Source organism: Pan paniscus, chromosome 19, assembly GCF_029289425.2.
Source record: "Pan paniscus chromosome 19, NHGRI_mPanPan1-v2.0_pri, whole genome shotgun sequence".
NCBI classification, from domain to species: Eukaryota; Metazoa; Chordata; class Mammalia; order Primates; family Hominidae; genus Pan; species Pan paniscus.
This window is the reverse complement of record NC_073268.2, coordinates 75,204,306-75,229,059: the sequence shown is the minus strand read 5'-3', so window position 1 is coordinate 75,229,059 and position 24,754 is coordinate 75,204,306. Positions and strand designations below refer to the sequence as shown.

The 24,754-nt window shown below is 40.5% G+C and overlaps 1 protein-coding gene across 22 annotated transcripts in view; it reads left to right on the top strand.

Moving 5' to 3' along the window:
- The window catches only part of TRIM37 (tripartite motif containing 37), a 123,453-nt gene that overhangs the window by 44,866 nt on the left and 53,833 nt on the right, over window positions 1-24,754 (top strand). For all 22 annotated transcript variants that reach the window (XM_055101634.2, XM_055101629.2, XM_055101623.2 and 19 more), the window contains 6 exons: window positions 1,025-1,101; window positions 5,077-5,256; window positions 10,615-10,729; window positions 12,551-12,766; window positions 14,118-14,254; window positions 20,001-20,086. In XM_055101634.2, coding sequence (XP_054957609.1) covers window positions 1,025-1,101; window positions 5,077-5,256; window positions 10,615-10,729; window positions 12,551-12,766; window positions 14,118-14,254; window positions 20,001-20,086 — 811 coding nt within the window. The remainder of the gene's footprint in view (window positions 1-1,024; window positions 1,102-5,076; window positions 5,257-10,614; window positions 10,730-12,550; window positions 12,767-14,117; window positions 14,255-20,000; window positions 20,087-24,754) is intronic.

The following is a 24,754-nucleotide window of genomic DNA, read 5'->3' as shown; positions in this document are numbered from 1 at the left end:
GAGTCCAGTAATTTACTATTACACATTTTAGTCCTCCTGGGTTAGTATTCTCAGTTACACATTGAAGTCTTTCAATATGTAGTTTCAGATTATTTTTTTTTTTAGAAAAGTTTTGTATAATGGGATTACACAATAATATATCATCTTTTATGTCTGGCTTTATTCACCTAGCTGATGAGTCATTTATTCATTGATATCTATTGAGTGATTATCATGTCAAACCTCAAAAGTTGCCTCAGGTCCTTTCAAGCAAGGTAGACTAAAAATGAAGGGGTTAATAGTACTTGTACCTCTCTGTAGTCATATCCCAGTAGACACTGGAGATGTATAAGGATCTCTGTTGTCAGCCTTCATTGTCTCATTGGGGGAACAGATGTTTAAACAAGTAGTTATAATAAATGTGATTCTTTTAAAACATAGACACCTGAAGTACTAGGGAAATACATAGGAAGTAATTCTCTTTTTTTAAAAGAGTCTTGCCAAATTAAACAAAAAGGGAGGGAGTAATTATCTTTATAAAAATAAAATCTATAGTAGAGATTTAAACAACTTCTCAATCTCTAGACAGAATCTTATATGGAATTCTAATATTAAAATCATATAGAAATTATATTTAATTACTTTCAGCATAGGGTATTACCTTTTTGTATGTTGGTCTTAAAAATTAATTTTTGGTTTAAAATTTTTTTTTGCTTCACTCATTTCTAATGAAATTGTTTTTTCCATTAGGGTCTTGTTTTTTTATTAAGGTTGATTTGTAAGAGTTCTATATATGTTAAAACTCTTAACCTTTCTTGTGGTTGTTGATATTTCCCTTCATTTTTGTGCCTTAATAGTTTCACTTTTTTTTTAATGCACAAAAGTTTAAAGTTGTTAAGAACTCAAATCTATTGGTGTTTTTAATTATTTCTTCCATTGCTTTGAGGCTTAGAAGTATTTCTCAATCTAGATATCAGATATTATCTGCATTTTGTTTTATTGTGGCTTAATTTTTTTACACTTAAACTGATTATTCTTCTTTTAGGATGGAAATGGAGTTGTGCGAGGTTACTACTTATCTGTGTTTCTGGAGCTCTCAGCTGGCTTGCCTGAAACTTCTAAGTAAGAAGTGTAATTAAATAACAACCTTAATGTGCATTTACATACATTCCCCCTAGCAATTTTTGTTAATTTTTATTTTTGTTAATTACTGTATTGGTATGTCTGTTAAGATGTAGAATAATATGTTCTTGGCATCATAGAATGGTATTTTTCTAAAAACAAAATATTTTTAAGAAAACTTGTATTGCTTTGCGTTTTTAGAAATCTCTTTACTATCTGGCTTAGAAGAAGACAACTGGATTCTCATGTCTGCTTTTATATTCAGTTTTTTAAAAATATCATTTTGATTGAAATACATGTATGAAATCTGTCTGCAGAGTTCTACAACCATCACCAATATCTAATTTTATAACATTCTATTTACTCCACAAGGAATCCCTGTACTCCTTAGCAGTCACTTCCCATTCCCCCTTTCCCTCAGTCCCTGAGAACCACAAATGTACTTTTTGTCAAGGAGGAATATTTTTTAAAGTGGTTTTAGATAATTGTGGATCTTCTTTGATATTACATCCAAACTGAACAAGTGGTAGGTTGTTAAATGTTATTTACAATGTGGGATCTGGAATCATATTAATGATTTTTTTTTAACTCTGTTACATGAAATCTGTTAGTTTGGTATGGAATGTCTGCTTTCAGCTAACATGAAGCAAGAGGGATGAGATCTACCCATTTTCCTGCAACAACCAAAAAAAAAAAAAAAGACCTCATGAAACAACATTTTCTAGACACTGGACATGGTGGTAACAAATGAAAGCAGTCCCTGAGAGATGAGAAACACAAACTAACTCTGCGATTTCTCCAGCTTACAGCCTTGAGAGAGTTTTCAGGCTGCAACACAGGGAGGAGCTGGGACTGAGGGAGAATCTGGCAGACTTAGTTGAGGGGATAGTGCTGAGAGTCTAGAAAGGACAATACAGCTAGAGTGCATTGGACAAAATACCAGAGAGGAGAAAGCTGCAGAGACTGAAGTCTAGAGATCCGTAATGGGTTCCCCTTGAGTATTCAGCAGAGTACTTACCAGGGCATATGTCTGAGGAAACTACCTGAGATTGGGGAAAGAACTGCTTGACAGGATTAGAGGGAATAGTGAGTGCCTGGTGTTCACACGGGGCCAGGAACTGTGTCTGTTGCAACCTGCCACGGTGGAGAAATTTATAATTCATGGGTCACTGATTGGGTATAACGCTAAGGAAGTTTTTGTCTCGATAGCAGAAATTAGCCCTAGACTGAACACTGCTCTGGACCCACCTAACAGAAGTGAGACCTGAAAGGATCAAATTGTTTTCAAGTAACTTAACTGCATCCCAGAAGGAAGCTCAAGAAAATTTATAAGGTTGCTGAAGTATCTAACATCCAACAGAGTAAAATTTACAGTGTCTTGTGTTCAGTCAAAGGTTAATATGCCAGACTGGCTGGCCCATACCTGTAATCCCAGCACTTTGGGAGGCCAAGGCGGGAGGATTGCTTGAGACCAGGAATTTGAGACCAGCCTGGGCAATATGGTGAGACCCTGCATACGTCTCAGCTACTCAGGAGGCTGAGGCAGGAGGATTGCTTGAGCCCAGGAAGTCGAGGCTGCAATGAGCTGTGTCTGCACCACTGCACTCCAGCCTGAATGACAGAGTGAGACCCTGTCTCAATTTATTTATTTACTTAATGTATTTTGAGTCTCACTTTATCACCCAGCTTGGAGTACAGTGGCATGATCTCAGCTCACTGCAACCTCTGCCTCCCAGGTTCAAGCAATTCTCCTGCCTCAGCCTCCCAAAATAGCTGGGATTACAGGCATGCACCACCACGCCCAGCCAATTTTTGTATTTTTAGTAGAAACGGGGTTTCGCCATATTGGCCAGGCTGGTCTTGAACTCGTATCCTCAGGTGATCCGCCCACCTCAGCCTCCCAAAATGCTGGGATTACAGGTGTGTGCCCCTGTGCCCGGTCAAGAATTCTTTATATATTTTGGATACTAAACCTTTATCAGACATATGATTTGCAAATAGTTTCTCCCATTTGGTAGGTTTTCTTTTCATTTTCTTGATAATGTGCATTAATGCACAAAAGTTTATAGGCTATCTTCTTTGTCTTTTTGTAAACCTGAAAATTTTACAAGATTGGATATATAAATTAGAATATATTGGCTTTCCCAATGTATACTTCTTTTCTTTTTGAGACAGGGTCTTGCTGTGTCACTGAGGCTGGAGCACAGTGGCACAATTATGGCTCACTGCAGCCTCAACTTCCTGGGCCCAGGTATCCTCCTGCCTCAGTCTCCCAAGTAGCTGGGACTACAGGAATGCACTACCGTACCCAGCTAATTTTTTTGTTTTTTGTTTTTATGGAGACGGGGTTTCGCCATGTTGCCCAGGCTGGTCTCAGACTCCTGGGCTCAGGCGATCTGCCCACCTCGGCCTCCTAAAGTGCTGGGATTACAGGTGTTAGCCACTGTGTCCAGCTTACTTATTTTCTTTTTCCTTTTTCTTTTCTTTTTAACTTTTATTTTAGGTTTGGTGTTACGTATGAAGGTTTGTTACATAGGTAAACTCATGTCATGGGGGTTCATTGTACAGATTATTTCGTCACCCAGGAATTAAGCCCAGTACCCAATAGTTATCTTTTCTGCCCCTCTCCTTTTTCCCACCCTCTGTCCTCAAGCATACCCCAGTGTCTGTTGTTTCCTTCTTTGTGTTCATAAGTTCTCATCGTTTAGCTCCCACAATATAAGTGAGAACACGTGGTATTTGGTTTTCTGTTCCTGTGTTAGTTTGCTGAGGATAATAGCCTCCAGCTCCATCCATCCATGTTGCACAAAAAACATAATCTCGTTCTTTTTTATGGCTGCATACTTATTTTCTATTAGGAAATTTTATAGCCTTTGATTTTCTGAATACACAATAATTTGCTTTCTTATCACTTGTACTGGCAAAATACAGTAGAGTATTTCAAAATTTATATTTTAAAATTGCAAGGTGATAAACCTCAAAGGATAATAGAAATAACAATATTTATGAGGAAACATATGTAGTGAATATATGGAAAAAATATTGCATTAGTAAAACAAAAGCAACTTTGAATTACTTGTTTATTCAAAATTTATTTATTTTTTGAGGTGTTGTTTTATACCTGATATATTGGTAAACATCTTTACGAGGAAAAAAGGACCTATTGCCATTCATGTTTTGGTGGTTCGTTCAAAATACTGCTGTTTTGGCTGGGCGCAGTGGCTCACACCCGTAATCCCAGCCCTTTGGGAGGTCAAGAAGGGTGGATCATCTGAGGTCAAGAGTTTGATACTAGCCTGTCCAACTTTATGAAACCCTGTCTCTACTAAAAATACAAAAAATTAGCTGGGCGTGGTGGTGTGCCTTGTAATCTCAGCTACTTGGGAGGCTGAGGCAGCAGAATCACTTGAACTGGGGGGCAGAGGTTGCAGTGAGCTGAGACCCCGCCACTGCCCTCTAGCCTGGGCTACAGAGTGAGACTTTATCTCAAAAAAACAAACAAAAAAATACTGCTCTTTTTCTGGCCGGGTATGGTGGCTCACGCCTGTAATCCCAGCACACTGGGAGGCCAAGGTGGGTGGATCACCTGAGGTCAGGAGTTCGAGACCACCCTGGCCAACATGAACCCCCATCTCCACTAAAAATACAAAATTAGCCAAGCATGGTACACGCCTGTAATCTCAGCTACTCTGTAGGCCGAGGCAGGAGAATCACTTGAACCTGGAGTCAGAGGATGCAGTGAGCTGAAATTGCACCATTGCACTCCAGCCTGGGCAACAAGAGTGAAACTCCATCTTAAATAAATAAAAAAACCCCAAAATACTGCTGTTTTTATAAATGATAAAAGAAATGTAACTGCGTATATCAATAAGGTTTCTTCTCAGGTAATTACTTAGTGACCTTAATGTTTAGATGAGTTTGTTTTTTATTCTTACTTTACTAACTGTATAGTAATGGTCTGTTTTTCAATTTTAGATATGAATATCGTGTAGAGATGGTTCACCAGTCCTGTAATGATCCTACAAAAAATATCATTCGAGAATTTGCATCTGACTTTGAAGTTGGAGAATGCTGGGGCTATAACAGATTTTTCCGTTTGGACTTACTCGCAAATGAAGGATACTTGAATCCACAAAATGATACAGTGATTTTAAGGTAATAGGAAAAATTTGATGTTGTGGTTTTTATTGTGGGGAAATAATATCATCAGAACTATATTTCAAAGATCATTTGGTTAACAAAGATGAATATTGAAATTCATACTAACTATAACCTTATCATTTTCTTTTTTTTTTTTTTTTTTTTTTGACACGTAGTCTCGCTCCGTCGCCCAGGCTGGAGTGCAGTGGTGCGATCTCGGCTCACTACAAGCTCCGCCTCCTGGGTTCACGCCATTCTCCTGCCTCAGCCTCCCGAGTAGCTGGGACTACAGGCGCCCGCCACCATGCCCGGCTAATTTTTTACTATTTTTAGTAGAGACGGGGTTTCACTGTTTTAGCCAGGATGGTCTCGATCTCCTGACCTCGTGATCCACCCGCCTCGGCCTCCCAAAGTGCTGGGATTACAGGCTTGAGCCACCGCGCCTGGCCCCTTATCACTTTCTTAACTGTTTTATTTAAGTGGATAATAATAAAAAATTTGTAGTCAAAAAGTCAAACTTTTTTTGACATCTAGTTAGCAATTCCATTAAAGATAAGCTGGGTGCAGTGGTGCGCCGGTGTTTCCATCTACTATGGAGGCTGAGATGGGAGGATGGCTTGGGCCCAGGAGTTTGAGACCAGCTTAGGAAACATTATGAGACCCCCCCATCTTTTTAAAAAGAAAAGAAAAAGGGGGTGGGTGGGAAACTACAACTTCCAGTAAGTATAGTAATGTTCCATTTGTCTGTTGAACTTCTAGTGACCTCACTATTTGGAAATCTAAGAATAGTGAGGGATAAAGTGCTGATTTTTTTCACTTCACAGTGCATATTATATTTGAGTGACTGGTTTTACAACTTAATTTTATAAAGCAACTATCAGTTCTTTGTCAATAACAGCAAATTAAAAGTAGAAGAGTCAAGATGAAAGTTGACGAAAACCAGCAATTTTCTACTTTTTTCTTAAACTTTTATTTTAGGTTCAGGGGTACATGTGTAGGTTTGTTATACAGGTAAACTCACATCATGGTGATTTGGTGTACGGATTATTTCATCACCCAGATACTAAGCCTAGTACCCAATAGTTATTTTTTCTTATCCTCTCCCTCCTCCCACCCTCCACCCTCAAGTAGGCCCCAGTGTCTGTTGTTTCCCCTCGTTATATCCTTGAGTTCTCATCATTTAGCTTTTTTTTTTTTTTTTTTTTTTGAGATGGAGTCTCCCTCTGTCACCCAGAGGCGACATCTCGGCTCACTGCAAGCTCTGCCTCCCGGGTTCACACCATTCTCCTGCCTCAGCCTCCCAAGTAGCTGGGACTACAGGTGCCTGCCACTGCATCTGGCTAATTTTGTTTTTGTATTTTTAGTAGAGATGGGGTTTCACCGTGTTAGCCAGGATGGTCTTGATCTCCTGACCTCTTGAGCCTCCTGCCTCAGCCTGCAAAGTGCTGGGATTACAGGCCTGAGCCACTGCGCCCAGCCCATTTAGCTCTTAAATAATAAGTGAGAACATGTGGTATTTGGGAAAACCATCAATTTTTTTTTTTTTTTTTTGAGACGGAGTTTCTAGTTGCCCAGGCTGGAGTGCAATGGCACGATCTTGGCTCCCTGCAACCTTCGCCTCCCAGGTTCAAGCGATTCTCCTGCCTCAGCCTCCCGAGTAGATGGGATTGCAGGCGTGCGCCACCATGCCTGGCTAATTTTGTACTTTTAGTAGAGACGGGGTTTCTCCGTGTTGATCAGGCTGGTTTCTAACTCCCGACCTCAGGTGATCCACCCACTTCGGCCTCCCAAAGTGCTGGGATTATAGGCATAAGCCACCACGTCTGGCCAAAACCATCAATTTTTATTGTTGGTTGTTGGTGTAGTATTTACAAGAAAGGATAGAACATAAATACTGACTCAAACAACAGCCCTATTTAGCTAGGTGTGGTGGCTCACGCCTGTAATCCCAGCATTTTGGGAGGCTGAGGCAGGCAGATCACCTGGGCTCAGGAGTTTGAGAGCAGCCTGGCCAATATGGTGAAATCCTATCTCTACTAAAAATACAAAAATTAGCCGGGCTGTGGTGGCACGCGCCTGTAATCCCAGCTACTCAGGAGGCCAAGGCAGGAGAATCGCTTGAATCCGGCAGGTGGAGGTTGCAGTGAACCGAGATTATGCCACTGCACCCCAGCCTGGGCGACATAGCAAGACCCTATCTCAAAAATAATAATAAAGTAAATAAAAACAACAGCCCTGTTTAACGTGGGGTAGTCTTTACAGGTCAGAAGTTTTTGGGCATTGGCTGGGTGCCGTGGCTCACGCCTGTAATCCCAGCACTTTGGGAGGCTGAGGTGGGTGGATCACCTGAGGTCAGGAGTTCAAGATCAGCCTGGGCAACATGGTGAAACCCTGTCTCTACTAAAAATACAAAAATTAGCTGGGCATGGTGGCAGGCACTTGTAATCCCAGCTACTTGGGAAGCTGAGGCAGTTGAATCGCTTGAGTCCGGGAGGCAGATGTTGCAGTGAGCCGAGATTTCACCAGTGCACTCCAGCCTGGGCGACAAGAGTGAAACTCCATCTTAAAAAAACAAAAAACAAACAAAAAAAGGTTTTTGGGTATCATTACATGATGTTATAATTTGATGATCAAAATGAGAACTTGAATATTTAAAAAAAGAGATTAAAATATGTTCTGAACTGAGAAGTTTCAGAGTATTTAACAGTTTAAAAAGTTCTCATCACAACAATTTTAAACATTTTTTTCTTGAGAGTGATTTAATGTACTCCTGAATTTCCCTTATTCAGAGCTCTTTGTTCTTGAGCATACTGGACAGATGAGTTGCTATCATATCAGCATTTACTCTTATGTGTTTTCCGTAGCTTTTCTGGAAGTATAAAGAAGTTTAACAAGGGATATGATTTTCAGTGTAGGGAAAAAGATATGTTTTTGTTATTGTTTTGTTTTGTTTTGTTTAGAGTCAGTGTCTTGCTATATTGCCCAGTCTAGTCTAGAATTATCGGGCTCAAGTGATCCTCCTGTCTCAACTTCCCAAGTAGGTAGGATTACAGGTGCATGCCACGGTGCCTGGAATCATGTTTTTTGAGGGGAGGGATTATTTTAGTTTTCTTCGTATAGCTTTTCAGACTTTTGGGGTTTAACTATTCACCAAGAGAAATAATTTATTGCTATTTCATGCTTCAGCCATAGAGAGAATTACAAAATTATTCAAACATCAATTTTACCAACCTATAAAAGACCCATTTTCTTATAGCCTTGGTTTCATCCTTATTAGCGTTACTTATTAGTACAGAAACAAATTCCTGTTATGACATCATTTTTTTTAAGCAACATTGAGTCTATACCATATGCCTGACACTGAGTTGCTAATAAGAAAAATATAGACATGGTTTTTGTCCACAGGGAACTCAAGATGAAATTGGCAGATAAAAACAGAATTTACTACTCTCTTATTATAAAATAATGCTATAGTAGCACCGTAAGTAAATTGCTATGAAGTTTGTGGATAGGGGGCTTCTCATTATCCTATTAATGAGACATTGCTCAAACTTTAAACCTTTTAGTTCAAGATTCTGGTGGAATTTTGTATGTATTTATTAGAAAGTTATTTAAGGCTTTTCTATAACTATGAATGTATATTTCATTCTTTCATTAAAACAAAGTTAAGAAATTTTACCTGCTGCTTGTTTTTGTTTTAATGGCAAAATATTAGAACTAATGTGCAGAGTTAACCAGTGGTTTAAATCATTCAAAGAAAATAATAGCGTTTAGACGGTCTTACTTTAATGTCTTACCAGTGGGTACTTCCTAGACTGTGAATTGTCTCTGCTCAGTTGAGTGAATCATCTCTACTCAGTTCCGTTCAGAACATAATTTAATCTCTTGATTTGATTTGATTTGATTGATTTGATTTGATTTGATTTGATTTTTTGAGACAGAGTTTCGCTCTGTTGCCCAGGCTGGAGTGCAGTGGTGCGATCTCGGCTCACTGCCACCTTTGCCTCCCAGATTCAAGCGATTCTCCTGCCTCAGCCTCTTGAGTAGCTGGGATTACAGGCGCCCGCCACCATACCCGGCTAATTTTTGTACTTTTAGTAGAGACGGGGTTTCACCATGTTGGCCATGCTGGTCTCGAACTCCTGACCTTAGGTGATCTGCCCACCTCGGCCTCCCAAAGTGCTAAGATTACAGGTGCGAGCCACTGTGCCCGGCCAATCTCTTTTTTTTTTTTTAAATACTCAAGTTCTCATTTTGATCATCCAGTTATAACATATAATGATGCCCAAAAACTTCTGACCTATAAAGACTATCCCAACATTAAATAGGACTGTTGTTTTATAGTCAGTGTTTATGTTCTGTCCTTTCTTGCATTAGTATTCTTGACTAAAACTAGATATCTACTGCCAGATAACTGTTAAATGGTCAGTAGGTTCTTACAATAAGGTGTAAAATCCTAGAAAAAAATGAACAGCTAACATTGTGTAGCCAGGTAAAAAGGCTGGAAGGAATGAGAGAGATGTAGATGTCCAAATTAGTCTTGCCTTGTGGTTTTTCCTTTCTTCAAAAACACCTTCACACATGCACTGCAATTTTTTCGCTGTAAATATAGTCACGTTAGGCTATGTAACAAAGGTAGAGGTTTGTTTGCTTTAGTAAGAGTTTTTTTTTTTAATTAAAACAACTCTGGATAGATTAAGATTCTGTCATTTATATATTGATATGATTTTATGTAGGTGCAGTACTTTTTTTCCTAACCTAAGCTGAAATAATGCCATATTGTAATAAGGGCAGTTTTGATTGCTATCTTGAAGGGTTCAGGATATAGTTTATTTAGAGCATGTAACTCCTTGGGGGACAGTAAAGCAATCCTGGGTGGTTGAGCCAGGAAGTGATTTTTTTTCTGAGGGGCAGGAAATACGGGAACGTGAGATGGAATAGAGAAATATAAAGAGCAGCACTTAAAACTTTGTATTTTGCTAGGGCCTCATTTAGGGAAGAAAGGGATAAGAGTTATCTTCCTCCTTATAGGAGGAAACTGCATAGTATATGGCTCTCTTCTTCCCAACTCATGATCATCATTGTATTTTAGTTACATTATTATAATAAATATGCCTTAGTAGGTTAGTTTGGGAAGCTTAACTACAATGTACAATGTTATTTCTTTAGAAAGGTAGTTTGAGGACAGCTGGCTTTTCAGAACCTTGTGTCATAATCTGTGGACTACATCTATAAACAACAAATACTAGCAGCTCTAAGTTTATGTGAATTTTGGCCTTATAATCAAGTTAACCCAAATTTCAGAATTCAGTGCTAGACTGATAATGTTTTACCATTTGAATTTTTTTTTTAATGTGGCACAATTCTTTTAAGGTTTCAGGTACGTTCACCAACTTTCTTTCAAAAATCCCGGGACCAGCATTGGTACATTACTCAGTTGGAAGCTGCACAGACTAGTTATATCCAACAAATAAACAACCTTAAAGAGGTAAGAAAATATCTATTTCTGTTTTGGTGTTTCCTATTGTCCTTTTGGCTTGTTATATTTGTAATTAGATTTTATATATTTTATTGCTATTTGTAATTTTGTAATTTGTAATTAGAAAAAAAATCTAGTTATCTTGTTCCCCATCCTTAGCAGTTCTGCAGTGTCCAGTTTAGTAGCCACTAGCCACATATGGCTATGTAAATTTTTATTTTACTTTATTTATTTATTTTTTTTGAGAAGGAGTCTCGCTCTGTTGCCCAGGCTGGAGTGCAGTGGTGCAGTCTCGGCTCACTGCAAGCTCCGCCTCCCGGGTTCACACCATTCTCCTGCCTCAGCCTCCCGAGTAGCTGGGACTACAGGCGCCTGCCACCACACTGGGCTAATTTTTTTGTATTTTTAGTAGAGACAGGGTTTCACAGTGTTAGCCAGGATGGTCTCGATGTCCTGACCTCGTGATCTGCCCACCTCGGCCTCCCAAAGTGCTGGGATTACAGGCATGAGCCACCGCGCCCTGCCACTTTATTATTATTTTTTTTTATTTTGGAGACAGGTCGCACTCACTCTTGTTGCCAGGCACAATTTCTACTAACTGCAGCTTCAACTTCCCAAGCTCGAGTGATCCTCCCACCTTAGCCTCCCAGGTAGCTGGGACTATGAGCATGTGTCATGGCTAGTTTTTGTATTTTTTGTGGAGATGGGTTTCTCCATGTTGCCCAAGCTGGTCTTGAACTCCTGGGCTCAAGCAGTCTGCCTGCCTTGGCCTCCCAAAGTGCTGGGATTACAGGTGTGAGCCACTGTGCCTGGTCTGTAAATTTAGCTTAATTAAAATTAAAAATTTAGTTCCTTAGTTGCAGTAGCCACATTTCAAGTGCTTGCATTGGTTACTGCAAATCTAGAGCATTTCCATCATTGCATAAAGTTGTTTTGAACAGTGTGGCTGTAGTTTGAGGTAAGCTCTTTGTGTTTCTGTCAGTGACTTAGTTTCTCTTCCACAAGTTATCTTGGATTTAGAGGATTCTAGGCTATAGCACAATTAAAAGTTGTCCCATCTTAAACTCTTACTATTGTTGAATAAGCACTGGGGAAGATTAATTGATGAATTTTTATTTTACAGTGGTAAACTAAGGAATGTTTCATTTCCCTTTGGAAGTTAGGGTGTGGCAGGAGGTTTGGAGTGCTGAGAGTCGTTAATAGGTCAGGGAGGAAAATATGAATAAATACATGCTTTCAGAGATTTTCATGTTAAATGTGCTATTTAAAACTGCCTGTATTCACTATACTGTTCGCTAATTGTATGTTTAGCTTAGGCTGGATATGAAAGAAGGAGGATGAGCATAAATGGGGCAGTTTATCTTTGTCATCAATTTTTTTATAAATAAAAGGCAGTAGGGATTCAGAGAAATGGTTTAAGAAATGGTGCCAAGTGAGGTGGCTCATTCCTGTAATCCCAGCATGTTGGGAGGCCGAGGCCAGAGGATCATTTGAGCCCAGGGGTTCAAAACCAGCTTGAGCAACATAGCAAGATACCGTCTCTAAAAATAAATAAAAATGAAATTAGCCAAGCATGGTGGCACACACCTCCAGTCCCAGCCACTTGAGAGGCTGAGGCAGTAGGATCGCTTGAGCCCAGTACTTCAAGGCTTGCAGTGAGCTATGATGGCACCACTGCACTTCAGCCTGGGCAACAGAGTGAGACCATTCTCAAAAAATAAATAAAGAAATGGTTTTAGAAACATCTGGATGCATTTTTTTTTCACTTGAGACATCTTTTACTGTGCCAGTGAGCTGTGGCTAATATTTGTGCTTTTCTTGTTTTAAAAGAGACTTACTATTGAGCTGTCTCGAACTCAGAAGTCAAGAGATTTGTCACCACCAGATAACCATCTTAGCCCCCAAAATGATGATGCTCTGGAGACACGAGCTAAGAAGTCTGCATGCTCTGACATGCTTCTCGAAGGTGGTCCTACTACAGCTTCTGTAAGAGAGGCCAAAGAGGATGAAGAAGATGAGGAGAAGATTCAGAATGAAGATTATCATGTAATAATGAGGCCAGTTTTAGATTTTTGTGTTTGATAAAAAAAACAGTAGCATCATGGCTTTTAACATATTATGTGCTGAAACAGTAGGCTAAAAATATTGTCCATTGATTTCCATTAGTAATGTATGTATGCCCTTATGTAAATGTTAATAAGTCAGAAGTTGTTGAATCAAAGCATTTCAAGGTTGTGAAAAAAACAATACATTGTATAAAACAAACCGTGATACACATTTTAAAACCTAAACTACCATACATTGTGGATTTTAAAAATGTGTTCTGGCTGGGTGCGGTGGCTCACGCCTGTAATCCCAGCACTTTGGGAGGCCAAGGTGGGTGGATCACATGAGGTCAGGAGTTCGAGACTACCCTGGCCAACATGGCCAAACCCTGTCTCTACGAAAAATACAAAAATTAGCTGGGTGTGGTGGTGCGTAATCCCAGCTACTTGGGAGGCTGAGGTAGGAGAATCACTTGAACCTAGGAGGCAGAGGTTGCAGTGAGCCAAGATTGTGCCACTGCACTCCAGCCTGGGAGACAGAGCAAGACTCTGTCTCAGAGAAAAAGAAAAAAAAAAAGGTGTTCTATTTTCATTCACTGAAACTAGTACATGCCTTATCATTACTTACGTAGGTAGAATGATTTAGGATTCTGTAGCTAGCCAGGTTCTATCCCAGCTAAACAACAGTCAGAATCCAGAATAAGAGTTCAAGAAGTAGTTGATATTTTTACATAAGAAGGGATGCATAGACAGTTGGTTTTTTGTAGTAATTTTTAAGATGAGAGACTTCAGTTTTAAGTTAAAATGAAGGACCCAGTGGGTCGAGAGAATGCACAGAAGATTAAGTGCTTTGATAAACTAGAGATAATAGGGTTTGGAATGGAGCAGTCAGGTGAAGCGTTAACCTTTGATAAACTGAGTTAAAGGAAGGGTGGAGTTTGCAGGTAAGGCAGCTGAAAGTTGGGGAAGTTTTTGCTTAATAGTGGGTATTTTTTTTCTGTGCAGATAGGTGACAGTGTTAGTTAATGACCTTGATAATGGTAAAATTAGGTAGAATTGAGGAGTGATGGTTTGAAACGTTACTCTGTGAGGAAGCTGATGTGGAATATGTGAAGGATTCCAGTCACACTGAGGGCCCAGCTGAAGGCGGCACGCATAAGTTAGTAAAATGATATCAGTCAGTGTGGTTGTGTGATTTTTCTCTACAGGGCTCAGCAGCTGAGGCACAGGAGCAGAAAATAGATTTTTGATAACTGTATTATTCTTTGGTGCTTGGTTTATGGGCTGGATGGGGTGATCAACTGAGTAGAAACATTTGGAATAGACGTCTTGTTTTCTTGGCATTGATCTAGCACGAGCTTTCAGATGGAGATCTGGATCTGGATCTTGTTTATGAGGATGAAGTAAATCAGCTCGATGGCAGCAGTTCTTCTGCTAGTTCCACAGCAACAAGTAATACAGAAGAAAATGATATTGATGAAGAAACTATGTGAGTTTCTCACTTTACTACTGTAAAGCATTTAAGTGGTAATTATTAGAAGCATATTAACTAACGCACACTTAAATGTAGGGATATTCAGCACTTTTTTGAAAGATTGAATCAATAGCCAGTTTTCTCTCTCTAATCTCTGGGCTCTTAGCCAATAATTTTTGTTTTTGTTTTAACTTTTAAATTTGAATTTTGAAATTATTTTATACTTAAGAAAAGTTCAGAATTTCATGTTTCCTTCACACAGATTCATTCCCTATGAATATTTTGCTTTATGTTTCTCTGTATATAATTTTTTCTGAAACACTTGAGATCGAATATACTTCTCATTGTGTACTTTTCTAAAAACAAGGATATTCTTACATAACTATAGAATAGTTATCAAAATCTGGAAATTAACATTGATGTAATACTGTAACCTTCTAAAAATTTGCCAGTAATGTCCTTTGTCAGGATCATGTTGCATTTAGTTGTTAAATCGATTTAGTTATCTTCAATCTGGGTTACTTTTTTTTTTTCTTCTTTTTTGAGATGGAGTCTTGCTCTGTCGCCCAGGCTGGAGTGCAGTGGCACGATCTCAGCTCACTGCAAGCTCCACCTTCCAGATTACGCCATTCTCCTGCCTCAGCCTCCCGAGCAGCTAGAACTACAGGCACCCGCCACCTCGCCCGGCTAATTTTTTGTATTTTTAGTAGAGACGGGGTTTCACCGTGTTAGCCAGGTTGGTCTTGATCTCCTGACCTCATGATCCGTCCACCTCGGCCTCCCAAAGTGTTGGGATTACAGGCGTGAGCCACTGCACCCGGCCAATCTGGGTTACTTTTTTAAAAATTTGTTTTTCGGCCGGGCACGGTGGCTCACGCCTGTAATCCCAGCACTTTGGGAGGCTGAGGCGGGCAGATCACGAGGTCAGGAGATCCAGACCATCCTGGCTAACACGGTGAAACCCCGTCTCTACTAAAAATATAAAAAGAAATTAGCCAGGTGTGGTGGCAGGCGCCTGTAGTCCCAGCTACTTGGGAGGCTGAGGCAGGAGAATGGGGTGAACCCGGGAGGCGGAGCTTGCAGTGAGCTAAGATCACGCCATGGCACTCCAGCCTGGGCGACAGAGTTGAGACTCTGTCTCAAAAAAAAAAAAATTGTTTTTCATGACTAATACTTTTTGAGAAATACAGAATAGTTTATTTTGTAGAAAATCCCTCAGTTTGGATTAGTCTGAAGTTTCCTCATGATTAGATAGAGGTTACACACTTTTGGCAGGGATACTACGGAAATGATAATGTATCCTTTTCACTGCGTCATACAGAGTGGAGCATGATGTAAGTATGTCCCATTACTTGTGGTTAATTTTGATCACTTAGTTGAGGTAGCATCCGCCAGGTTTCTTCACTCCAAAATTCGTACTTTTTCCTTTATAATTAATAAGTATCTTATGTATGGGACTGTAAATATCCTATTTTTCATCCTACTTTTTCCTATGAATTTTGACACCCTTTGATGAGTGTTGCTTGAAAAAGGTTACTGTGTTGATTGCCAAGTGGTGTTTTTCTAATTCCATTATTTCTTACTCATTCATTAGTTGCAATTTAAGGAAGAGCTTTCCCTTCTGCCCTGTTGATGAACTAATGAATTTCATTAATGTGGATAATTTTTTTTTTTTGAGATGGAGTCTTGCTCTGTCACCCAGGCTGGCATGCAGTGTCACGATCTTGGCTCACTGCAACCTCCATCTCCTGGGTTCAAGTGATCCTTCTACCTCAGCCTCCCGAGTAGCAAGGATTACAGGCGTGCACCACCACGCCTGGCTATTTTTTTGTATTTTTAGTGGAGACGGGGTTTCACCATGTTGGCCAGGCTGGTCTTGAACTCCTGACTTCAGGTGATCTGCCCACTTCAGCCTCCCAAAGTGCTAGGATTACAGGTGTGAGCCATTGCGCCTGGCGATTTTTGGATTTTTAAACCAAGCTTGCATTCCTGGGACACATCCCACTTGGTCATAGTGTGTAATTTTTTTTCTTTTTTCTTTTTTTTTTTTTGTGACGGAGTTTCGCACTGTCACCCGGGCTTAAGTGCAGTGGCATGATCTCGGCTCACTGCAACCTCCGCCTCCCGGGTTCGGGTGATTCTCCTGCCTCAGCCTCCCAAGTAGCTGGGATTACAGGCACCCACCACCACACCCAGCTAATTTTTTGTATTTTTAGTAGAGACGAGGTTTCACTGTGTTGGCCAGGCTGGTCTCAAACACCTGACCTGACCTCGTGATCCACCCGTCTTGGCCTCCCAAAGTGCTGGAATTACAGGTGTGATCCACTTCGCCCAGCCGTAATTTTTTTTTCTTTTTTTTTCTTTGAAACGGAGTCTCACTCTGTCCCCCAGGCTGGAGTACAGTGGCGCAATATCCGCTCACTGCAAGCTCCGCCTTCTGGATTCACACCATTCTCCTGCCTCAGTCTCCCAAGTAGCTGGGACTACAGGTGCCCACCACCTTGCCCGGCTAATTTTTTTTTGTATTTTTAATAGAGATGGGGTTTCACCGTGTTAGCCAGGATGATCTCAATCTCCTGACCTTGTGATCTGCCTGCCTCGGCCTCCCAAAGTGCTGGGATTACAGGCATGAGCCACGGCACCCAGCAATTTTTTTTTTTTTTCCTAAGAGAATCTTGCTTTGCGGCCAGGCTGGAGTATGGTGGCATGATTATAGCTCCCTGTAACCTTCAACTCTGGCCTCAAGTGATCCACCTGCCTCAGCCTCCATAGTAGCTAGGACTACTGGTGTGCATCATCACACTCGGCTCATGATTCTTTTTATATGTTACTGCATTCTGTTTGCTAGTACAGTTGTCCCTCAGTATCCTTGCGGTATTGGTTCTAGGACCCCCCCGCTTGGATACTAAAATCTGAGGATGCTCAAGTATCTTATATAAAATGGCAGAGTAGTTGCATATAACATATGCACATCCTCCCCTATACTTTTAAATCATCTCTAGATTACTTATAATACCTAATACAATGCAAATGCTATGTAAGTAGTTGTTATACTCTATTGTATACAGAATAATGACAAGGGGAAAATGTCTGTGCATGACTTTATTTTGTTTTGTTTTATTTTTTTTTTTTTTGAGACGGAGTTTCGCTCTTGTCGCCCAGGCTGGAGTGCAGTGGCACAATCTCAGCTCACTGCAGCCTCCGTCTCCTGGGTTCAAGCAGTGCCCCTGCCTCAGCCTCCTGAGTAGCTGGGATTATACACGCCTGCCACTACGCCCGACTAATTTTTTGTAGTTTTAGTAGAGACAGGGTTTTGCAATGTTGACCAGGCTGGTTTCGAACTCCTGGCCTCAGGTGAGCCACCGCACCCGGCCGGCTTTATTTTTTGAGACGGGGTCTTCCCCTGTCATCCAAGCTGGAGTGCAGTGGTCACGTGATCACGGCTCACTGCAACCTCGACCTCCTGGGCTCAAGTGATCCTCCCACCTCAGTTTTCCAAGTAGCTAGGACTACAGGTGCATGCCAACACACCTGGCTAATTTTTTAATATTTTGTAGAGACGGGGTCTCACTATGTTGCCTTACTATGTTCTAGGCTGGCCCGGAGCTCCTAGGCTCAAGAAGTCCCTCCAGCCTCGGCTTCCCAAAGTGCTGGGATTACAGGCATGAACCACCACACCAGGGCTTAAAAAATATTTTTGATCCACAGTTGGTTGAATGCACAGATGCAGAGCCCACAGATATAGAAGGCCAACTATATTTCGTTGATGCTCTTAATAGTGTTGTATGTTTCTCTGAGTGTTGTATGTGTCTCTGCTTCTCCCCATAGGCAAAATCTCTGAGCCAAAGCTTTGAAGTTGGAGTGAGGATAAAAGTGTACCTCTCTTACTTTAGAAGCTGAGCTAACTGGATGTTGGGGACAGTAGCCTTAGTTCTTTCCTTTTCAGGCTTGGGACCTTCACCTTATGAATAAGCTGGGGCAGGGATGATCTGGGCCCCAGTATTCTCATCATGCTGCATCCAAGTAGAGCATCTAGTCCACAAGTGGGTCTCAGCAGAAGGGAGTCTCCACCTCTTGGCCGTGTGTGCCTGTACTATAGCATCAGCAATAGGTAGCTGGGGGCAGAATGAGAGATGCTGATACCTTGCCACTCCCAGGAATATAGCCCTCCTCTTGGAAGTTCGGGAAGTGGGAGGCCTGTGTTCTTCACTGCACCAGTCTGGAGTGGAATTTCTGTAACACCAAGTTAGGAAGCGGAGTGATCTTGGTTCAAATACTGCAGATGCCCACTTGTCTTACCCAGTTTTTATAGATTTTTTTGAGTAGATGTTTCTTCATTTGCTGTATGCCCTTGGGACCATTTCCAGAGTCGTTAAGTGGTTGTTTTTAAAATAATTGTCACCAGTTTGACTAAAGAGCAGACCTGCAGAGCTCCTTACATTGTCAAGCTGGGTGCTTATCTTGAGATTTCCTTAAATACCCAAGACTATCATTGACTGGTACTGTTTCAAGTAGTATGTTGTTTAAAATAAAGTAATAGTGAGTGTTTTTTAACATGAGAGACTTTGTATGGCCTAGTAGGAAGTAATACCCTCTTTTCTGAAATATTATTTTTGAAAAATAGTATTTAGTCATATACAGTAATTTGGGCTTTTTTTGGATGTTAAAATGTAGTGTTTTAAGCCTAATTTATTGCCATTAAGCTACCAGTTCTCTGAAGCTGTAATTTCTTCTAACAGTGGTTCTTGTATTTATTAGTGTTTCTAACACTAATTAAATAGGAGAGATTAATCTCTTCTAACAGTGGTTCTTAGATTTTTTAGTGTTTCATTTATTTCTATTTTTTTGCCTGACACAGTTCTTTTTTTTTAATCTTCCTTTCCTTTCCTTTCCTGTCCTGTCCTGTCCTTCTTGAGACAGAGTCTCGCTCTGTCGTCCAGGCTGAAGTGCAGTAGTGCAATCTTGGCTCACTACAACCTCCACCTCCCGGGTTCAACCGATTCTGCTGCCTCAGCCTCCCGAGGAGCTGGGATTACAGGTGCCCACCACAACGCCCAGCTAATTTTTGTATTTTTAGGAGAGACAGGGTTTTGCCATGTTGGCCAGGCTGGTCTCGAAATCCTGACCTCAGGTGATCCTCCCACCTTAGCCTCCCAAAGTGCTGGGATTTCAGGCGTGAGTCACCGCGCCCGGCCTTGAGATATATATATATATTTCTTTTTTTTAATTCCTTTTTTTCTTAGCTTTCTAAGAAGAACTGGCTGATTTTTTTTTTTTTTTTTTTTGAGATTGAGTCTCGCTCTGTCGCCCAGGCTGGAGTGCAGCTGTGCAATCTTGGCTCACTGCAAGCTCGCCTCCTGGGTTCACACCATTCTCCTGATTCAGCCTCCTGAGTAGCTGGGACTACAGGTGCCTGCCACCACACCCAGCTAATTTTTTGTATTTTTAGTAGAGACAGGGTTTCACCGTGTTAGCCAGGATGGTCTCGATCTCCTGACCTCGTGATCCGCCCGTCTCAGCCTCCCAAAGTGCTGGGATTACAGGCATGAGCCACCGCGCCCGGCCGATATTTTTTAAAGGTTGTTTAAACAATAACATTAACGCTACTTAAATTTGGAAAATGACAAAAATCTTTCTCCTTTTTGTATTTAGAAATATCTTATTTCACAGAAAAATCTGCATATCATAAAATTTATTGAGGTGTGAAAAACAACGTTTATTGTATCACTCTATATAAATGATGGATTTTGTATATACTTAGGTCTGGAGAAAATGATGTGGAATATAACAACATGGAATTAGAAGAGGGAGAACTCATGGAAGATGCAGCTGCTGCAGGACCCGCAGGTAATGAGGTCACTCCACTGCCTCCAAGCCATTCTGTTTTCTCTCTGCTCTTCTCTGACCGTATTATATTTTAAATAGGTGGTAGCCACTGCTTGTACATGGTTCATGGTGTTGGAAGTGCTATATCTTACAATATGGATTTTTTAGAGTTTATTACTAAAGATATTTAAAACAATAGCTAACATTTGAAAAATGTTTTATGTACCAGGCACTGTGAGAAGCACTTTAAGTACCTTATATTAATAAAATTCTGTGTGATACATTCACTGATGCATAGAGAAATTAAAGCAACTTGCCAACTTTTAACAATTTAGTGAATGAGAGTAATTGAATCCCCAGATTTGTTTGTATCCCATGCTCATATTTTATACTATTCTTTCTGATATAAAGTCTTATTTGTATATCTTGCTAGACTATAGAATGATCTCAATGGAATCATTGACTCTTAGACTTACGAAGGATCTTAAAGAGCTCATTTTATAGTTTTTAGTTACCTGGTCATATAGCTTGTTGTTAGTACAACCAGACTAGAACCCCAGATTGTCCTGGGTTTGTGGACACAGCATTTTTCTCCCAAACTACACTGCTTCTCCTGGGAAGAACTGACTTATATAATGAGTACTTTTTTGTGTGTTCTCGGATCTATTTAATTAAGTAGTGAATCTTGGCTAGAGTAATTAAAAGTTAGCTTTCTACTGTTTCTGTTTTACCCATGTTCTCCTCAGTATGAACACTGGCATATTCTTAATATGCTTGGATAACTAAAGATTTCTTAAATACTAGTCCTCACCGTTTCAACTCCAACCTAAGCTCTATATTCTTTCTACTCCTGACTTTAATCCTGGGTAATCTTATCCACACCTGTATTTCAGTTACTGTCTATATGCTGATTACTTTTCAAGTTCTTTCTTTAGCCTTTGTCTTTCCATAGTTTCCAAACCCATATCTTGGTGTGTGATTCAGCACCTCCCAAACACAAATTACTGTCTTTTCATCTGCCAACCTGCCTGTCAGCAGTAGCCACCGTGACTGATAGTGCTATACATTCTTTACTTCTTCCTCTCCCTAAAACTTTACCTTTAGTGTATTACCAAGATCTGTTGGTTCTGTGTCCTAAATCGTGCATAAATTCATTTGGTACTCCCACTCCTTTGCCATTTCTAGTCTAGGCCTCTGTCTTTCACCTGGGTTCCTTGTATTTATTATTGTTCCCCTCCATTGTATTTTTACAGCATGGATTCAGAATGAGGGTGTTTTTTTCTTTCTGATTAATATCTAATCATGTTACTTCTCTGCCAGTCTTGGTGACTCATGCCTGTAATCTCAGCACTTTGGGAGGCTGATGTGGGTGCATCGCTTGAGTCCAGGAGTTTGAGACCAGCCTGGGCAACGTGGTGAAACCTTGTCTCTACAAAAAAATACAAAAAAAATAACCAGATGTGGTGGCTAAATTGCTGCCTGTGGTCCCAGCTATTTGGGAGGCTGAGGTGGGAGGATCACCTGAGCCCAGGAAGCGGAGCCTGCAGTAAGCTGAGATAGCACCACTGTACTCCAGCCTGGGCAACAGAGTGAGACCCTGTGTCAAAAATAGAAATAAAAATAATGAAAAATAATATCTAATCATGTTATTTCTCTACTTAAAAACTCTTTAAGGATTATATTTATTATAGGATAAAGTCCAAACTTGTTAACATGGCACATAAATTCCTTTGTGTCTGGATTCCTGTTTGTTTCCTTAGCCTTACTTCTGTCATTCCTCTGTATCATTCTTTAGTCAGGAGGAACTTCAAAGAATCACAAGATCTACCAATTTGGAGAGAAGAGCTTTAATTCTTATAAAGACTGGCCATCCTGGGCCAGGTATGGTGGCTCACACCTGTAATCCCAGCACGTTGGGAGGCCGAGGCGGGTGGATCACGATGTCAGGAGATTTGAGACCATCCTGGCTAACATGGTGGAACCCCCTCTCTACTAAAAATACAAAAATTAGCCAGGTGTGATGGCAGGCGCCTGTAGTCCCAGCTACTCGGGAGGCTGAGGCAGGAGAATGGCGTGAACCTGGGAGGCGGAGCTTGCAGTGAGCTGAGATTGCGCCACCGCACTCCAACCTGGGTGACAGAGCGAGACTCCATCTCAAAAAAAAAAAAAAGACTGGCCATCCTGACAGGCTGGGAAGTGTGGCCTCTGGCAAAGACTAAAAGCAGGCACTTTGCAGGAGGGAAGGGTAACATAGGAATTGATGCTGAATAAGTTGGCCAAGTACAACTAAATCGATTCAGCAGGCTATAGGAGGAGCTGTGAGTATCATGAAAAGGGAAACACACACATGCATAGTAGACAAACATGCATGTTACATGCATTTCATGTTTACTTTGGAGTGGGGACTGAACAATTTAAATGCATTACAATGAGGCCCTGTTGTCAAAAGGTAAAGCCAAGGACACGAAGGCACTGAATGCTCAGCCTCTGTATACGGGCCAGAACCAGTCCATGGTTGGCGACTCCTATCAGGAGAAAGTTACTGAAATCAGTCTCTTGTCCAGTCAAAGCTGTAGTTATGGCTTGTGGAACAGGGAGTGAGTCAGTCAGCATCTGGCAGTCAGTAAGCTGCAATTGTTTCAATATTGCTTATCTTGAGGCCAGTGCTTGCTTAACTTCTAGAAAAAAGAAGAAATCCTGTTGCAGTTAGAATGTAGTTTATTCTTTAAGTATAGGGAGCGTGTGACTTAATCCTTGTCTGGTATGGCATTAGGTCTTACTGACTGACTAACTTTTCAGCCTTGTGTGTTTTCTTTTAGTTAGGTCCATTCTTTCCTCTCTTAAACTGTGTGGTAGAGAGATTCTTGTATATAACATTTATATACACTTAGAGTAAAGAAGAGTTTACATTTTTGAATTATATATTCATCAAATATTTACTGAGCACTTGAGCTGTGTACAGTTTTACTATCTAGAGATACAATATTGAATAACAAGATATCCCTGTTCTTATGGAGCCTATGTTATAATTCTGAATATTCTGTAATAATCCAGGCACTGTATTCTAGATGTTGAAGACATAATAATGAACCAGTTTATTTTTATTATATGCTTTGGGAAATTTATGTATTTGGCAGAAATTTGTTAAATATCATGCCTACCTGGAACATACAACACTAAGTAATTTATAACCTAAGGGTGAGTATATTTATGAACAATTAGCTAGAATATGACAATGTACATACAAAAGAATTCCAAATCATTTAAATACTCCCTTCTCAAGGAGATGAAATATAACTTCTACCCCTTAAATGTAGGCTGTGCTTAGTTACTTGCTTCTGAATAGTACAGTTTCAAAAGGGGGAAACAACTTTGAAGTAGAGAAACTTGGCAAACATTACCTACCCAGGTGATTAAATTTAGTATTGTAAGTGATAGGTCATGTTGATAGCATGTTGACAGTATTGTAAGTGATAAGTCATGTTGATATGTTGACAATGTTACTTTATATCTGTAGTATCTTCCCCCTAAAAACCCACAAACACAATCTAATCATGAGGGAAAAAATCATACCCTTAATTGAGGAACATTCTACAAAATATTTGACATACTTTTAGACATAAGGAAAGTCTGAGAGACTGTCATAGACCAGAAGAGTCTAAAAAGACAGGAGCAACTAAATGTATTTCAGTACTCTAGGTGAGACTCTGGAACAGAAAAAGAACATTAGGGGAAAACTACTAAAATCTCAATAAAGTATAGGATTTAGTTAATAATATATCAGTATTGGTTCATTAGTTGTGACAAATATACCATAGTAATGAAAGGTATTAACATTGGGGAAATTGGGTCTGGGTTGTACAGGAACTCTCTGTATTTTTACCTTTCCTGTAAACCTAAAACTATACTAAAATAAAAAAATAAAAAAAGCTTTTTTTTTTTTTTTTTTTTTTTTTGAGACAGAGTCTTGCTCTGTTGCCCAGGCTGGAGTGCAGTGGCATGATCTTGGCTCACTGCAAGTTCTGCCTCCCAGGTTCACCCCATTCTCCTGCTTCAGCCTCCCGAATAGCTGGGACTACAGGCGCCCGCCACCACACCCGACTGATTTTTTGTATTTTTAGTAGAGATGGGGTTTCACCGTGTTAGCCAGGATGGTCTCGATCTCCTGATCTTGTGATCTGCCCTCCTTGGCCTCCCAGAGTACTGGGATTACAGGTGTGATCCACTGCACCCGGCCAATAAAAAGCTTTTTAAACCAAGGCAATGAAAAAGCTAGATCGGGGTGACACTGGGCAGAGTGTGGAAATGCTTTTTTTTAATATGCTTATTATGAAGGTCCATTTCAAGCCTCGAATGGTTTATGTGTTTTTTGTTTTTGTTTTGTTTTTTGAGATGGAGCCTTAGCGTATTGCCCAGGCTGGAATGCAATGGCACGATCTCGGCTCACTGCAACCTCTGCCTCCCGGGTTCAAGCCATTCTCTTACCTCAGCCTCCCAGGTAGTTGGGACTACAGGCATGCACCACCATTCCAAGCTAACTTTTTTGTATTTTTAGTAGAGATGGGGTTTCACCATGCTGGCCAGGCTGGTCTCAAACTCCTGACCTCAAGCGATCCACCCGCCTCAGCCTCCCAAAGTGCTGGGATTACAGATGTGAGCTACCACACCCGGCCTGGTTAATGTTTTAGA